This window comes from Podarcis raffonei, chromosome 5, assembly GCF_027172205.1.
Source record: "Podarcis raffonei isolate rPodRaf1 chromosome 5, rPodRaf1.pri, whole genome shotgun sequence".
In the NCBI taxonomy this organism is placed as follows: Eukaryota; Metazoa; Chordata; class Lepidosauria; order Squamata; family Lacertidae; genus Podarcis; species Podarcis raffonei.
The window spans coordinates 72,148,194-72,164,630 of record NC_070606.1 but is presented as its reverse complement, the minus strand read 5'-3'; the positions used below and the strand labels follow the sequence as shown (position 1 = coordinate 72,164,630).

The following is a 16,437-nucleotide window of genomic DNA, read 5'->3' as shown; positions in this document are numbered from 1 at the left end:
TAAGGACTCTCCTCCCTGGAAGAGAGGGGAGTGGTTGTGGGCGGGAGCCCGAGCACCGCCCCTAGCAGGGGGCGTTAGCCCCCTGCCTCCACCTCTCCTGGCTGGCGCCCACGCCCCTCGGCAGGCACCCAACCAGGTGCCTCCGAGGGGGCATGCTCAGCAGCCTTTTTGCTGCAGCGCCAGCCTCTCCCCGGCCTCATTCTTCGCCATCGTCTCGTCGCGAGTCACCCACCCTCCACTCCCTTTGAGTTAGGGCTTAGGTCATTGGCCTTGCTATGGACCTTAGGTTGGTCGCCCTGGTTGTCCAGGGGGCCTGGTAGGAGTTTTTCCATTTGGCATTAGGCCTTTTGGTTTTTTCGCCTACCTCGTAGCAATCGTCACAACTTTTGTGGTATTGGTGGGTAGGTTAGGCATTGGAATAATGTGTTGTGGTGTGTCGAAGGGCTAGGTGTGGCCATCGTCTATGCCTTCAATTTTGGGGTATTCCGTTAAAGGAATCTGGCGGTTGTGTATTCTGTCCGATGCCTGCTTGGCGGGAGGCCATGGCACGACCCTCGGTGACATCAGGGGTGAGCCTATAGTTGGATTAGCATCAACAGGCTCCACCTACTGGTGAATAAACCCACTTGTTTTGAGATCCAATGCCTAAGCCAATACCTTTTCACTGCTGTAATCAATAAAGTTGTGGCCTTTCCTTGCCCATTAACCTTATACAGTGGTGCCCCGCAAGACGAATGCCTCGCAAAACGAAAAACCCGCTAGACGAAAGGGTTTTCCGTTTTTGCATCGCTTCGTAAGACGATTTTCCCTATGGGCTTGCTTCGCAAGACGAAGGGCTTGATCCACGCCGCGTGCAAACCGCTTTCACCGCCAATCTATCTATGCAGCAGCGGGGAATCTAATAGTAATAGCAATCGATACATTATTAGCGTCCGGAAACACAGCCGGTGGTGATGCTGCCCCACGCCGCTTCGAAAAGTTCCTAGGCTTCAGCCTTAGAACTGGGAGGGGACCTGGCGCCGACACCCGGCTCGGGGTGGGATTTCCCCGTCTGCGCTCTTAGCGCACGCGGCGACCACTAGATCCCGAGGACGGCAGACTGGGTGGGGGGGGACATGAAAAGTTTTGCCTGCCCATCTCCGAGGAAGCGGGGGGGAGATGATCCCTGTCAAGGGAAGAAGGGGGCACCCATTTGCCAGCAGCCGGTGCCCCCGAACCGAGGCTGAGGGTGGCGCCATCGCCTGTCAAAGTGACCGCAAAGGCGAGCTCCAGTCGCGTGGCCGAGGGAAGCCCTGCTGTGGGTCGTCCAAAGTCAGCCCGAGCACGCCTCTCACCTAAAAGGCATGGAGAGACGGAGGGAGCGCGCAAGGATCCCGGTGCAGAGGAGGCTCCTGCAGCAAAATAAAGGCAGTCGGCAGCCGGAGGGCTCCAGGACACGAAGCTGCAGCGGGGCCGTCGATGGCGTTGCCAGAGACTCCTCCCTCTGGGCCTCGCTCTCTCCGCTTTCGCCGCTGCTTGCCTTGCCTGCGATCGGCCGGGCTCATTGCTCCGCTCTGCAGAGCTCTGCGCAAAGGCGCGGTGGGACAGGTGTCGGGGGACGCTTTGGCTGAGCGCGCCCCGGGATCGGAGGTGCGAGGTGCTTGCTGCAGATCTTATCTTCCGGGGTCGCTGGGATGGCTCACTCCGCTCTGCAGAGCGCTGCGCAAAGGCACGGCGGGACAGGTGTCCGGGGACGCTTTGGCTGAGCGATCCCCGGGATCGGAGGTGCGGGGTGCTTGCTGCAGATCTTATCTTCCGGGGTCGCTGGGATGGTGGCGGTCGGGGCTTGTGTTATGTAAGCGCGTCAGGAGGGACTGCTTAAGAGGCCGGACGAGGCTTATGCAATGGCCAGATGCTCCCTAGGGGTCGAGGCTTGCAGTTGCGGGAACGAGTTTATACCTGTAGCCGCTAAGCCGCTAATAGCTGTGCTTCGCAAGACGAAAAAAACCGCAAGACGAAGAGACTCGCGGAACGGATTAATTTTGACTTGCGAGGCACCACTGTATCACGTGTCCTTGTGTATTCATTTCACATTGTGGGGGTCGGGTCCTCGAACCACAACCAGCTCTTTTTTGGCAAGAATGCATTTGATGAAAAACCCACAGAAGACTCCAATTCTATGGTTCACAAACACAGATCTGAAATACAAAATTCCTAAATGAGGATTTCTGGGGCTCACAGAAAAACTATGTGTTAGACTTCACTATTCATAAGCCAGCCTGAACAATAGACAAAAATAATGCTTCACTCAAGTTCTGTAAAATAGGTGCAATTATGTGTACCTAAGGGTGTTTTGAAAACCGTAAAGTTTTCACAGAGCTGCTGACTTCTTAATTGCCACCTCCAAATGTTTGCCTGCCAGGAGAGTCAGAGTGAATGAGTCACCCCAACACAAAAAGAACGGTGAAAGGAAACACATTTTCTTCCTACATCAGGATCCTTCCTGATGAGCTTGAGGATTCTGTAAACATGCGGAGGAGGCACAAAGGAAGGATTCAATAGTGGCACAGCACTTCATAGGAATATATCCGGAGTCAGCTTTGTTACTGCTTTTACTGCAAAACTTCACATATTGAGAAACATGGCAGTCCTCTGTCAAGTTCTTGCCCTCCATTACTATAGCACATAGTCAGGCTTCGGGCTTATCCACACTTACTACAACTCCCATCATCCCTGACCACTGGTCCTGCTAGCTAGGGATGATGGGAGTTGTAATCCAACAACAGCTGGAGACCCAAGTTTGAGAAACTTCAGTAGACTAACAACACAAGCCTGTGTATGTTTACTCACAACCAAATCCTACTGTGTCCAGTCAGCTTTTCCACCCACTAAATTCTGTTTAGAGTTGACTGTTAACCCCTAACATGCTTCTAAAGCATTTTGTACTACTTTTAATTGCAGACTTTCCCCCCGTTCTGTTTATTTTTCGCTGAATAGTGGGTTGAACATATATTAATGGCGCTGTGAGATTATTTCACATCTCCTGTGACAATTACTGGATTGCACCACACGGTGGTGCAGTCTCCACAAAATGCGGGTGCCCCTATTATACTGTACTGACTAGTAGTTCGCTCTCCAAAGAGATTTTCTTTCGCATTTCACATCAGAGTTTTGTCCCACTGGTAAAAAGCTTAGATTCATCCTGTGCTAATATACAGAGTTTGGTTTTCTTGCCTCCCATTCCTTCATCAAGCACACGCTGCAGCATTCAGATAAGCTGGTGTGTGTGGTTTGCTTTTTGTCCCTTATCAATTAGATATGTTACACCTTCCATCCACAGTGGATTGCTTGGAAGTGTTGCCTTGCTTACTTTCCTCTTAACTATTATGGTTTGTATTTTAAATAGGGCTTTTTTGAAGAAGAGGAGGGCAAGGAATATATCTACAAAGAGCCCAAATTAACAGGCCTGTCTGAGATCTCACAGAGATTGCTGAAGCTTTATGCAGATAAGTTCGGAGCGGACAATGTGAAAATAATCCAAGACTCAAACAAGGTACGGAAAAAAATTAGCGCCGCCGAGACTCTGAGCACGAGGTAGCTGGAAGTTCTGCTGCACAGGCCCCACTGAAATAAATGGAATATGTGCTGAAACACATTCTTATGTGGCTCTCAGCATTTCACTGGGATTTGCAAAGGAAAAAGTCATGATGGATTGTCCTCAAAGATTCTGGACGTGAAAGGATGTTGATTTCTAGCACACCTTAGTAATCATAGTGCTGTTCCCTTGTTAGCATGTAGTAGTTCATAATACTTAAATGAGCAGGTCAGGGGCTAATTCCGCTAACCAGCAAATAAAGGAAAGTTTATTGTTCATTGCCAAATGTATTGAAATGCGGTTGCATCCAGAGAGTAGACCAGCTGGAATTAATCAACCTAACTTACTCCTATCCATTCATTTCAGTGGGTAGGATTTAATTGGAGGCAACCCACTATAAGAAAACACTTGGTAAAATCTTTCTGTACAATGAAGGACTAGAGGAGTGAGGGCCTGGTGCCCCTTCCACTTTTGGTACTTGCTAGGCCAGACTTTCCCAAGCTGGTGCCTTATGGACTACAACTCCCATCAGCCCCAGCCAGCTTGGCCAATGATGGGAGTTGTAGTCCAACAAAGATTAGGAGGCCATCAGATTGGGGAGAGCTACACTAGGCTATTGCTGAGAATGAGAGATCCATGAGCACCTATATTTCAAAAGAGCTCTTCCTCTCACATGGCTGCAGTTTACTTGGTCTCAGTAGCTTGCCAGAGGTGGTATGGAAGGCTGGATGAAGATAAAGATTTAGGGATGAATTGTATTTGGAGTTTCCTCTGATTTGCTTGCTTACTCTTTTCCATTCAGAAGACTTGAAATGACGTGCTTGAAATTAGATATTTAAAAAATAATCTCAGACATACAACCTCAGACATTGTTGTTGTTGCTGCTGCTGTTATTATTTATTACCTGCCGTTCACCATAAGCTTACAACATTATGTTGTTGAAACTTTGCAACCATAAGTTTACAATATAAAGATACAATATTGAAAGCAATTAAAACAATGTACAATTCTACAAATAACTCGTTGGGTAGCTTAACCTCACGCACCAAATCGAAGTGCAAGCAGGAGGAGTTTGCATGTCTAACTTCCAAGTGAAGGGTTGAATCATGGTGGAACTGCCACCAAGAAAGCCTTCCTTAGGGATTGTTGCCTTTCACTTTCTGTCATGAGAACACTCCCCCCACATGCACTTTAGTCAGTAGAAATGCCCAAGTACAAAATTCATGTGCACCCTGTCGACTGCAAAGAGCACAAGGCTATATAAACCACTGCCATTCTTTTCTTTTAAAAGAAAAGGGATGGGGTTGTTTGCGCCTCCCTCCACCGCCGCCCATCCCCACTACCATTTGTTGCTATATCTGTCTTTAATTAATGTTTGGTCATACTCCCCATTCTGATCTCAGCTGTTTCATTTCATTCGCCGTGCCTGTCCAGGTTAACCCCAAAGACTTAGATCCGAAATACGCTTACATCCAAGTGACATACGTCACACCCTTCTTTGAAGAGAAAGAAGCCGAGGAGCGGAAGACCGACTTTGAAATGCATCACAACATCAATCGCTTTGTGTTTGAAACACCCTTCACGTTGTCAGGGAAGAAACACGGAGGGGTGGAAGAGCAATGCAAGAGAAGGACCATTCTGACAAGTATGATGGTTGTTGCATTATTTAGTGGACAAGGGAGGCTTGTTGTGGAGCTGCCAAAGGTTGCGCTCAGGAATGTATAGTTTCAGGAGGGAATCTTTGTTTTTAGGACATTTGGCACATGACCTTTTTTTCCCCCCAGGACCAAAGTTCTTCATTGCTTTTGTTAAAATTGTGTGAGTTATTGGTTCAGCAAAGCTTATTTGTTCCTACAATCTGGATCTCACTTTCCTATACCAAATATAGTACTGTGCCTTAGAACTTCAATACACAAAGCCTATAAAACTCATATTAAATAATCCATGTATTTTTTTTTAAATAAACAAAAATAAACAACCACTGCGGGGGGGAGGGAGCAGAGAGGCAATATCTTGGACATGCCTACTGAAACAAAAGTGAAAGCTATTCCACATTCTCAGCACTGCAAACAAACAAAACCTGTAGGGCATTAGCAAGCAAATACAGAGAGGTTTCTGCAAAATTGAGCAAAGGTGGAAAGATGCTATTTTGCCATCCAAGTTGGATAGGATGCAGGCCTGTGTTGGACACTCTTTAGTTCTGTTGACTGCCCACTGAGCTAGCTGTGATCAATTTTGTCCCACTGATTTCCTGTACGTGTCTACTCAAAATTCCCATCACGTTCCATAGGACTTACTCCCAGTTAAGTGGGCATAAGATAGCAGCCTAAAGTGATTAACATAAAGAGAAAGGGACCCCTGACCGTTAAGTCCAGTTGCGGACGGCTCTGGGGTTGCGGCGCTCATCTCGCTTTACTGGCCGAGGGAGCCGGCGTACAGCTTCCAGGTAATGTGGCCAGCATGACTAAGCCGCTTCTGGCGAACCAGAGCAGCACACTGAAACGCCGTTTACCTTCCCACCAGAGAGGTACCTATTTATCTACTTGCACTTTGACATGCTTTCAAACTGCTAGGTTGACAGGAGCAGGGGCCAAGCAATGGGAGCTCACCCCGTCACTGGGATTCAAACCGCCGACCTTCTGATCGGCAAGCCCTAGGCTCTGTGGTTTAGATCACAGCGCCACCCGCTGATTAACATAGCCTGGATCAAAAACTACTCCTTTTTGGTAAGGTTGCTGTTTCTATAATAAATAATAATTTTTTTATTTATATCCCGTCCTCCCCAGCCGAAGCAGGGCTCAGGGCAGCTAACAACAATAAAATAATACAACATTCTAAAAACATTTCATTATAAAATTAATTCAAATCAAATTGATGGCAACCATTGGGCTAGAGTTCTGTGAAGACTGCCAAAGGAGGGAGTCAGGCTGTGCCCTGGCCAAAGGCCTGGTGGAAGTAGCTCTGTCTTGCAGGCCTTGCGGAAAGATGTCAAGTCCTGCAGGGCCCTAGTCTCTTGTGACAGAGGGTTCCACCAGATCGGAGCCACAGCTGAAAAAGCCCTGGCTCTGGTTGAGGCCAGCCTAACCTCTCTGTGGCCTGGGACCTCCAAGATGTTTTACTGAAGCTTCTTTAGAGTTAATCATGCTGGACAGGTTTCCTCTTAGCATCCCCATCAGTAGAAGCCCTGTGCAAGGACTTCCCTTTGTGCAACAGGGCCTCCTCCCCCCACGCCCCCCTGAGCTTAGCTTGGGGAAGTCTGGAGAACCCACTGAAAAGGAAAGAGGGGCAGTTCAAACTGGCAAGCTACACAGTTTATGCAGATGTAGCGACTGAAAGAGCATGACATTGAATTCCATCCCACCATGTTTGGGGAAGTTTTTAATGCTTGATGTTTTTGTTTGTTTGTTTTCCTTTCCCTCTCTATTTTTGTTTTCAGAGTGGCTGGGACAACCCAGTCAGATGGGAGGGGTATAATAAATTTATTAATCTTATTATTTTCCCATCTCCTAATTTACTGGAGAATAAATTAAAAATAAAGTTCTAGATTAGGAATGATGTCGTTCTTTTACTCTGAGAATAAACTCTGGTGTGTAGTGATGCAGTTTGTGTATTGTGTTCATCAGTATTCAGAACATTTTTTAAAAATACTGAAAGTCCAGTAAATGGATTTATTACATAAGCACTGCATGAATGATGGCTGCATTTTAATTGTGAATATGTGAGATTAATGCCCTGACTGCAGGAGAAGGGGAATTTTCCTTAAACGTGCCCTCTTGTGTTTGCATGCAGCCAGCCATTTATTCCCTTATGTGAAGAAAAGAATACAGGTCATAAGCCAAACAAGCACAGAGCTGAACCCCATTGAAGTAGCCATTGATGAGATGTCTAAGAAGATTTTGGAACTCAATCAGCTTTGCACAATGGAGGAAGTAGATATGATTAGGCTACAATTGAAACTACAAGGAAGTGTCAGTGTTAAGGTAAATATGGCTTGGTCCTTCACTGAGGCTTAAGGATTTCAACATTTCAGATTACGCGTCATCAAAAGGAACAAAATCTCCACTTTTTTTGTCATTATTCTGTTATGGACTTTATTGCTCATAATTAAAAGCTACCACAATCTAAACCTGAAGTATGTGCCGACAACACCAAAAATCTCTCACCTTTTGAAGACTGCAGTATGCATGAAAATATTATAAGGCTAAAACCACAATGTCCCCTATAGGTTACAAGCAAGTAGATAAATTGTTACCTATTTTTAAAATATATATATATAATAAAATGTTTTGTACTATAGCAGCTGGAAATGGACAAACACAGGGCATCCCTTTTTATGTAAAAGGTTTTATTAAAAATTTTCCATATTACAGTAAAATTTGAAATAAACAAAGAAGAGGGGAAAAAAATAGAAATAAAGAAAGGAAAAAGAGAAAGAGAAAGAGAGAAGCTTGAGACCTATAGGAAGTTATGCAAGTTCCTACCAGGATTCCTATCCTAGACCTTGCATTGCATTGCTGTTTAAGCAAACTGTTTTCAACCTGAGGCTGACAGTTTCTGCCACCTCAGGTGGAATTTGGATTCATTCTAGGTAACAGAACAGGATTTAGAAAAACTTTTAAGCTCATGACTGTTCCTTTGGCATCCCTCTCCACACCTGATGTCATGTATGAAGTCAGGTGTAAAGTGGACAGGCATGTCTTCCCCGAAACAGCCTGGCAGGGCACATGGGGAGGCCTGAGAGCCAAGTCCGTCCGTCCGTCCCCAGCTTAAAGGTGTGGACAATTAAGCAGAACAGAAATCCTGTTGAATAAATGAAAAGAAATGGCACATCTGCACAAGATAAGATAGCATAGGACTTTCTCCAGCTTTGCCCTTCCTTGTTAAAAAGCAGCATGTTTTATCTTTCAGGTAAATGCAGGACCAATGGCTTATGCGCGAGCTTTCCTTGAGGAAACAAATGCAAAGAAGTACCCAGACAACCAAGTTAAACTTTTGAAGGAAATCTTCAGGTAAGCTTTTCCATTCCAGAGACAGCAAGGCAATCACTCCTTTAAGAAATGTTCAGCAAATGAAACTAAAGCTATTTGACTTAACGTTAAACAAAGCCTGACAAAGCACCAAGCGGCAAACACAGAACCGCATTCTTCAGTTCATACGCAGAGAGAGAAATCCCTTGAAGTTCAGTTGTGTCTGTCTCCATCACTGTTTAAATCCATAATGAGAGAAGAATACTGTTTTGCATTGCCTAGATATTAAAAATGTGGCATTTCCTGTGCTATGCAGGCAGTTTGCAGATGCATGCGGACAAGCTCTGGAAGTTAATGAGCGGCTGATTAAGGAGGACCAGCTGGAATACCAGGAAGAAATGAAATCTCATTACAAGGATATGCTCAGTGAGCTTTCTGAAGTTATGAATGAACAGGTTGGCGATTCTGATTAATCTCCTTGTGGCTGATGGCTTGGACCGATTTTATTTCTCTTATTCCTACGGCATTAGAGATGTTACAGGAGGCAGCCTGTGTGTGGCTTGGAGAAGAACCTGGGGAATGGGGGTTGGAAGTCCAGCTGGAAAGGAAGGGACAGGTCTTCCAACTCCCAAACCTCCTTCACTTGGAGAGCAATTCCTGGCTGCAGACACCCCCATCTCCACTCCTCATCCTCATCCTACAAAACCTAGCATGCTCTGCCTCTATGGTCAGAAGTAATACTTCTGAATATTGCTGGAAACCACAGGAGAGAGGGCTCTGGTGCTCAGGTCCTCCTTGAGAGCTTCCGCACAGGCATCTGGTTGGCCACTGTGAGAACAGGACGCTGGACTAGATGGGCCATGGGCCTGGTCCAGCAGGCTCTTCTTGTGATCTTAACCTCCAGGCCCCAGACACACACACCCTGCCTTTTCCTCACATCTCACTAGGATTCAAGTAAGATCAACACTGATCAGCAAAAGAAATGCAGCCCAACATGTTGTCCATTAGACTTTTCCTTATGCCCTAGCAACACATCCCTGTCTCTGTCCCACCTGTCAATACAGCCTGCAGGAAGAACCCTAGCCTGCTGGCACATCTCAGGTCTCACAGCAGGCTCCAGGTTCAAATCTGCACTGTAAAAGGAGGGAAGCCCACCCCCATTCAGGTACAGCATCCTCAGTGATATCACCCATCACCTTCCTGCTGTTCTGCCCATTATGCCAGCCCCACTGGGTTGCATCTGAGGAGGCCTGAGCCAACTGACTGCCTCCTACACCCTGGCAGTGGCACCTCTCCCACTTGCATACCCCAAGAGTCCTGCCCTCCTAGAGCACCCGAGTGAGCAGACAGCCATGGGAGATGCCTGGGTATAGGGTTACCCCTTTAAGCTTGCTTGGTAGATCTCAGCTTTCACCACCTCAGCACATATATTAACCATGCAAACTGAAAAGGTCAACTCTCCTGTTGTAATTTTACCGCATCCAAGTATAATGTGTGTGTCTCGACCACAAATAGCCCTTAACTGCATTTTCTCGCCTGGGCTTTGGGGGTTGCTCATTGCGTTGATCATTGTCACATTGTTTGTGCCTTCCATGGCAGTGGCATCTTCATCAACATTTCTCTCTCTCTCTCTTTTTTCTGACAGCTCTGTCATGGTCACTGCTTATACAACTTCTCTGCCTCACTGTCTAACATTTCCCTCAATACTATAGCCAAAAGTGGTATGTTTGGTTTTCTTTATGTCTACATGCTCCTTTACTGTCATACATCCTCACTTGGCTAGTCTTCTGTGTAGCCCAACTTTTACTGTCTACTTAGGACATCATCTCTGTTTTGATTCTTGTAGCATAGGAATGGGCAAGGCTTTTTTCAGCCAGAGCTCAGCTCCGGCACCTCTCAGATGGATGCCATTGACATTCTAAGAGAATAAGGGGAAAGTTCGTAGTGAGCTCCAGCACCTCTTTTTCTAGAAAAATAGCACTGGGAATGGGCATGAGTCACCATTTCCTTTAAGGAGCTTAGGACATAATATGGGATCAGAGAGAAATGTAAGGATAGGATACAGTGTACTCTTGTTTAGGCCTTTGGGGACTTATAACTGAGGCCCATTTCCTATGTTTATTTTTTAATACACACACTTCTCACTTGCATTAATATTTCTTTCGAACATTTGTGCCCCGCAAACACTATTATTTTTACCTAACTTGGTAAATGTGATCTATAATCACAGCAAACCAGATTCATATACATGTTTTGAGACATAGAAGTGCCATAGCAATCATGTGTTTTTTTAATTGTTGTTGTTATTGTTGTTATTATACTGTTACATCACAAAAAGAAAAATGCCCAAGTTATTTACAGCAATGATACATTAAACCTGCAACAAAAAACATATAAAAATATTTAAAAACCCAGACATCAATGAACCATTGTGGAAAGTGATCTTCTTAATTGCCCGCATAGGCCTGGCAGAATAGAGGAGTTTCCAGTAGGCATTTAAAGGGTAGTACAAAAGGCACCTGCTGAATCTCTATTGGCAGAGTATTCCACAGTGCTGGACCGGTTTCTTCTTGTTGTCAAATGAGCATCACCAATTTGGGAAATGACCAACAAGGCTCCTGCAGATTATCTCAGTGATGGAGCTGGGAATATAAGGAAGTGTTCAGACATCGCCTGAAGATACCCTGGACCTAAGTTGTTCAGGGCTTTGTAAATTAATATAAGAACCTTGAACCTCTCTCTGTAGGAGAAGCAGCATGGTGATGTTACAAAGACAGAAGCAAAAGTTGGAATCAGGGCAGGGTTTTTTTGGCGGGGGGGGTGTTAGTGTGTTTTGCTTTCCGCTTTCTATTCAGGGAGCATTCCACCTTACAGGATTCCAGAAGGGGGCTGGGGGAGGAATGAGCAAGGTGGCAAAAGGCCCCATGCTTGCCTTCCTTTTCATATGGCAGTAACTGCCATCCAGTACGATCCTTGGAAAGTTATATTTTAGAACAACTGTGTTTAATATAGTGCAATTGTATTGATTTCTGCCAGTTTTTCTGCATCTCATAAGTCTTTTTAAAAAACTTGTTCTTTAAAAGATCACGTACAAGGAGGATTCGGCAAAGCAGCAAGGAGTGGAACCAACTTATTCCCATGCAATCAGTAGAACAATCACAGGCCCACCTGGGCCACTGATTGCCTCCAGTGCTGACATTTGATGACTGAAATTGACTTTCGACGGATTGCTAGAAAACTGGGATTATTCTGAATAAGCAAAATCATGATGGATCCCACGAAAATGAAACGCGGTGCATTGTTTTAATTTATTGAACATTTTCAGTGTTTTGTTTTTTTTAATTGTAAGTTTGATATTTTTAATGTTCTTGCCTTTCCTGATATTTGCACATTTCCTATGGTTTTCTTTATTATGGTTCAGCCTTTATTAAACAGACTGAACGTGATATTTCCATTGAAAGTTCGGTTTCTCAACAAGCCTTACGCTTGCTGTAAATGATAATATAATCTAATACAAGTCCTAGTATACATATATTTTAAAAGTCAAAAGTCGATGTTTTATAACCTTTAAGAATATTGCGATTGTAAATAGAAGATGTGTAAAATATGTCATTTTTACAAAGTTTTTAGTTAATAATTACTAAAATGTGGATAACGTTTCAGATACAATTATATTAAAATATTTGTCTATGTGTAGAAAATTACTGATAATTATTTCTTTGTGATATGGGAATTCATCAGCATGTTGCAATGTCCATTGGGAATGCACCATACAAGTTGGGTCCTGCAACAGAAGTGTTTCAGTGTGCAGTGCTTTGTTCAGGAATCCATGCACTCAATTTCATTCACCTTTCCCTGCCTACTGTATTCTCCTTTCTCCCCTGCATGAAAAGTTCTTCATTGAGGGGCAATCCTATGGTAAGATCCATTGGGATGAGCTGTTTAAGGTGCAGCAGATCTCCAGATCATCCAGCAGATTACAGGCTCAGCTGGGCTCAGGAGGCATTGATCACCTCCCACTCTGGCGTTATAAACTTAAGGTACATTCACACACAATTCTGCCTGTTCCAGGAGTGGGGAACCAAACACTCTCCAGATGTTACTGGATTTCCTTGCTGGCTGGGGTTGATCTATCTCTGATCTATCACATTTTTATCTGGCCCCTCCTCCAAGAAGCCCAGGGTGGTTTGCTTGAGGGTTAAATGTGATTTTACACTCCTTGAGAGTGTTGGAGTCCAACAACATCGCTGTTGTAGATCTTCCTGCCCAGCCTTCTGCTCAATGCAGGAATTTCAGAGCTGGAACATCCTTGTGAGGAAGTTGTCCAAACTGTGCTTGAAGACTTTGCCTTCTTTAAAGGTGAGGAGCTGGGATTGTTGAGATGCAAATGAGGTTCCCTTGTGGGATAGTCCTTTGAATGTTGCTGACACCTTCCTAGCCCTTGCTGAGATGAAGTTGATTTAGAAAGGTGATTATCTTTCAAAGTTGGATGAATTTGCTGTGATTTAAAAGGGCTTGTGGTACCCTTCCTGGTTGTGTTGGGTATTTGTGTGCAACTGTGGTATGAGGTGTGTGTGTGTGTGTGTGTGTGTGTGTGTTGATGGATTGGTAGGTGCATTTGTGAAGGTAAAGAATGGGATGTGTAGCTTAGTATGTGAAAAAGTTGGGTGATATGTGTACACAGAGGGAAGAATAAGTGAAGGTATGTATGACTGTAGAGAGCAGTACGTAATGGAGATCAAACAAGATGTGTTGAGTTACAGAAAGGTAGCCGTGTTGGTCTGCCATAGTCAAAACAAAATTTTTTTTCCTTCCGGTAGCACCTTAAAGACCAACTAAGTTAGTTCTTGGTATGAGCTTTCGTGTGCATGCACACTTCTTCAGATACACTTGAAACAGAAGTTGCCAGATCCCTCTATATAGTGAGAAGGTGGGGAGGGGTATTACTCAGAAGGGTGGTGGGAATGGGTGATTGGCAGATAGCTGTGATGAGCCTGTTGACGACTCTTAACGACTGCAATAGGTCTTACAGGAAAAAGCAAGGGGTGAGAAGGTGAAAAATGGCTTTGTCATGTATAATGAGATAAGAATCCAATGTCTTTGTTCAGACCAGGTCTCTCCATGGTTTTAAGTTTGGTAATGAGTTGCAATTCAGCAGCTTCTCTTTCCAGTCTATTTTCACCCCACAATCAACCTAACAATGAATCAATCTATGCAAGAAATACATTTTTTGGGCACTACTATAAAAATACAGGATGGGCGCATAGACACCACCTTATACCGTAAACCAACTGACCGACAAACATATCTACATGCCTCTAGCTACCATCCCAAACATACCAAACAGTCCATTGTATATAGCCAGGCACTACGTTACAGCCGTATCTGTTCCAATTCTACAGACAGAGACTCTCACCTAAGAGATCTACAGCAAACCTTTTTAGAACTAAAATACCCAGCAGATGAAGTTAGACAACAGATCAACAGAGCCAGACAGATACCCAGAGAGAACTTGCTGCAAGACAGACCCAAAAAAGAAAATAACAGAACACCTCTAGTCATCACATACAGCTCCCAAGTTAAAACAGTACAACGCATCATCAGAGATCTACAACCTCTCCTGGACAATGATAGTTCTCTTTCTCAAGCTCTTGGAGGAAGACCTTTCATTGCCTACAGACAGCCACCCAATCTTAAACAACTCCTAACCCACAATAATACTACAACCAGATGTAACATGGACACTGGCACCAGAGCCTGCAATAAACCCAGATGCCAACTTTGCTGCCACATACACCCGGACAACACCATTACTGGCCCCAACAACATCACACATACCATCTCGGGACTATTTAATTGCTCATCGTCTAACATTGTATATGCCATCAAATGCCAACAGTGTCCTTCAGCTCTCTATATTGGACAAACAGGCCAAACCTTACGCCAAAGAATAAACGGACATAAATCGGACATCAAGAATCACAAGACAGAGAAACCAGTAGGAGAACACTTCAATCTCCCAGGCCATTCTAGACAAGATCTCATAGTAGCTGTTTTACTACAAAGGAATTTCAGAAATAGACTGGAAAGAGAAGCTGCTGAATTGCAACTCATTACCAAACTTAAAACCATGGAGAGACCTGGTCTGAACAAAGACATTGGATTCTTATCTCATTATACATGACAAAGCCATTTTTCACCTTCTCACCCCTTGCTTTTTCCTGTAAGACCTATTGCAGTCGTTAAGAGTCGTCAACAGGCTCATCACAGCTATCTGCCAATCACCCATTCCCACCACCCTTCTGAGTAATACCCCTCCCCACCTTCTCACTATATAGAGGGATCTGGCAACTTCTGTTTCAAGTGTATCTGAAGAAGTGTGCATGCACACGAAAGCTCATACCAAGAACTAACTTAGTTGGTCTTTAAGGTGCTACCGGAAGGAAAAAAAAATTTGTTTTGAAGATGTGTTGAGTGAGTGAAAGACATGGGGGGCGGGACTGAAGAAATGGAGTGAACGGTGATCCTCCATCCTGCTCAAACCAGAGAAGCAGTCCCATCACTTTGTGAGTTGCCACTTGTTACTTTTCTCATTGGAACACAGCAATTTTGCTGACTCGGACAGTCTGCAAATATATAAATCAAGGCAGTTTTGATAATAGAGGGAAAGGGTAAAATTTCATCGTTCTTAAATATTATCCTTTACCCCCTCTATTATCAACTTTTGCACTTATTTGTGTATTTTACTCACATTCATGGAAGATAACTTGTAATACGGGGCGGGGGGTGCTTACTCATAATACACTATACTGCTCCAGTTCCCTTTTCTCATTTATATAGTGCTAGCATTAGCTTGTGTGTAGATAATTGTTCCGTCTGTCACCTCTATAATACACACTGTTGAGTGAAGTGCTCGCTTGTAATGAAAATCAGCCTGTGTCTCATTATCAGCTTCAGCCACATAACCAAATGGAAGGAACGTGGATCTAATCTTCATGCTGGTGAAGACAGCTCTGCCTTTCATATTCAGCACTGGGAAAATTAAAAACCACTAAAATCACAGGGTTGTTAACGAAAACGCAGTGTCTGAAAGTAACTTTTTACTTACTCGGTGATCTTCTAGGAGTTGCAATTCCTGCATTGCTGAGGAAAATATAACAAGAAAATGCCTCTGTATGTTGTTAAAAGTGCTTCTTTCTGAAGGTTGGTAACAGTGATCAGGAGGAGCTGGTAGTGTTTTTCCATTCTCTGGATAGAGGCAAGGGGGACCTAATTGGAACAATTTATTGGCCCTATATTCTGTTACCTGAGCACATCACTTTTCCTGCTATCATCAGGACCCTTGAGCCCAATGTCACTAGTTATGTTTTGAAACGAGGGTTGGCACTAGCTCTAGCACTGCTGTATCCCTCCTGGTCCCAGATATGGTACAGCCATTTAAAATGCCACTCGTGACTTAAGCACGATGTAGACATCCTCTGGGATACTTTTCAGCTCATTTGAATCAAAAACACCAGCACAGCCGTGACAAAGTTTCCAAGCAACAGCAGGACTGCTAGAGCAGTCTTAGACTAACATAACGGTTCTGTAAGATCTGAATGTACAATGTATAAGTACTGGTCTTTCAGAATATAACCAGTGGTTATATGCTTAATTTTGCAAATGGTTTTAGTCTTCCTGGAGTGATCTTGGTTGCTTGTGTGCCTCAGATGCTGAAGTGAGATAGCCTGGTCACTCTGGTCTGAATATTTCATAGAATCATAGGCTGATAGAATTGAAGAGTTGGAAGGGATCCCAAGGCTCATTATTCCAACCCCCTGCAATGCAGGAATCTCAACATCAGGGCCCTCTTAAGCATATCCTTCGCCATGGTGCAAAGCTCTCTCCGGCGTTGCC

General features: G+C 44.4%; 1 protein-coding gene across 15 annotated transcripts in view; it reads left to right on the top strand.

Annotated features, from left to right (window-relative positions):
• DOCK10 (dedicator of cytokinesis 10) overlaps positions 1-12,223 on the top strand; it is a 179,114-nt gene extending 166,891 nt beyond the window's left edge. For 11 of the 15 annotated variants that reach the window (XM_053390053.1, XM_053390055.1, XM_053390057.1 and 8 more), the window contains 7 exons: positions 3,386-3,532; positions 5,009-5,219; positions 7,364-7,554; positions 8,483-8,583; positions 8,858-8,996; positions 10,187-10,262; positions 11,625-12,223. In XM_053390053.1, coding sequence (XP_053246028.1) covers positions 3,386-3,532; positions 5,009-5,219; positions 7,364-7,554; positions 8,483-8,583; positions 8,858-8,996; positions 10,187-10,262; positions 11,625-11,692 — 933 coding nt within the window. In that variant the 3' untranslated portion in view covers positions 11,693-12,223. The remainder of the gene's footprint in view (positions 1-3,385; positions 3,533-5,008; positions 5,220-7,363; positions 7,555-8,482; positions 8,584-8,857; positions 8,997-10,186; positions 10,263-11,624) is intronic. The other 4 variants (XM_053390058.1, XM_053390051.1, XM_053390054.1 and 1 more) reach the window with 1 other exon arrangement.
• The last annotated feature ends 4,214 nt before the right edge of the window (positions 12,224-16,437 follow it).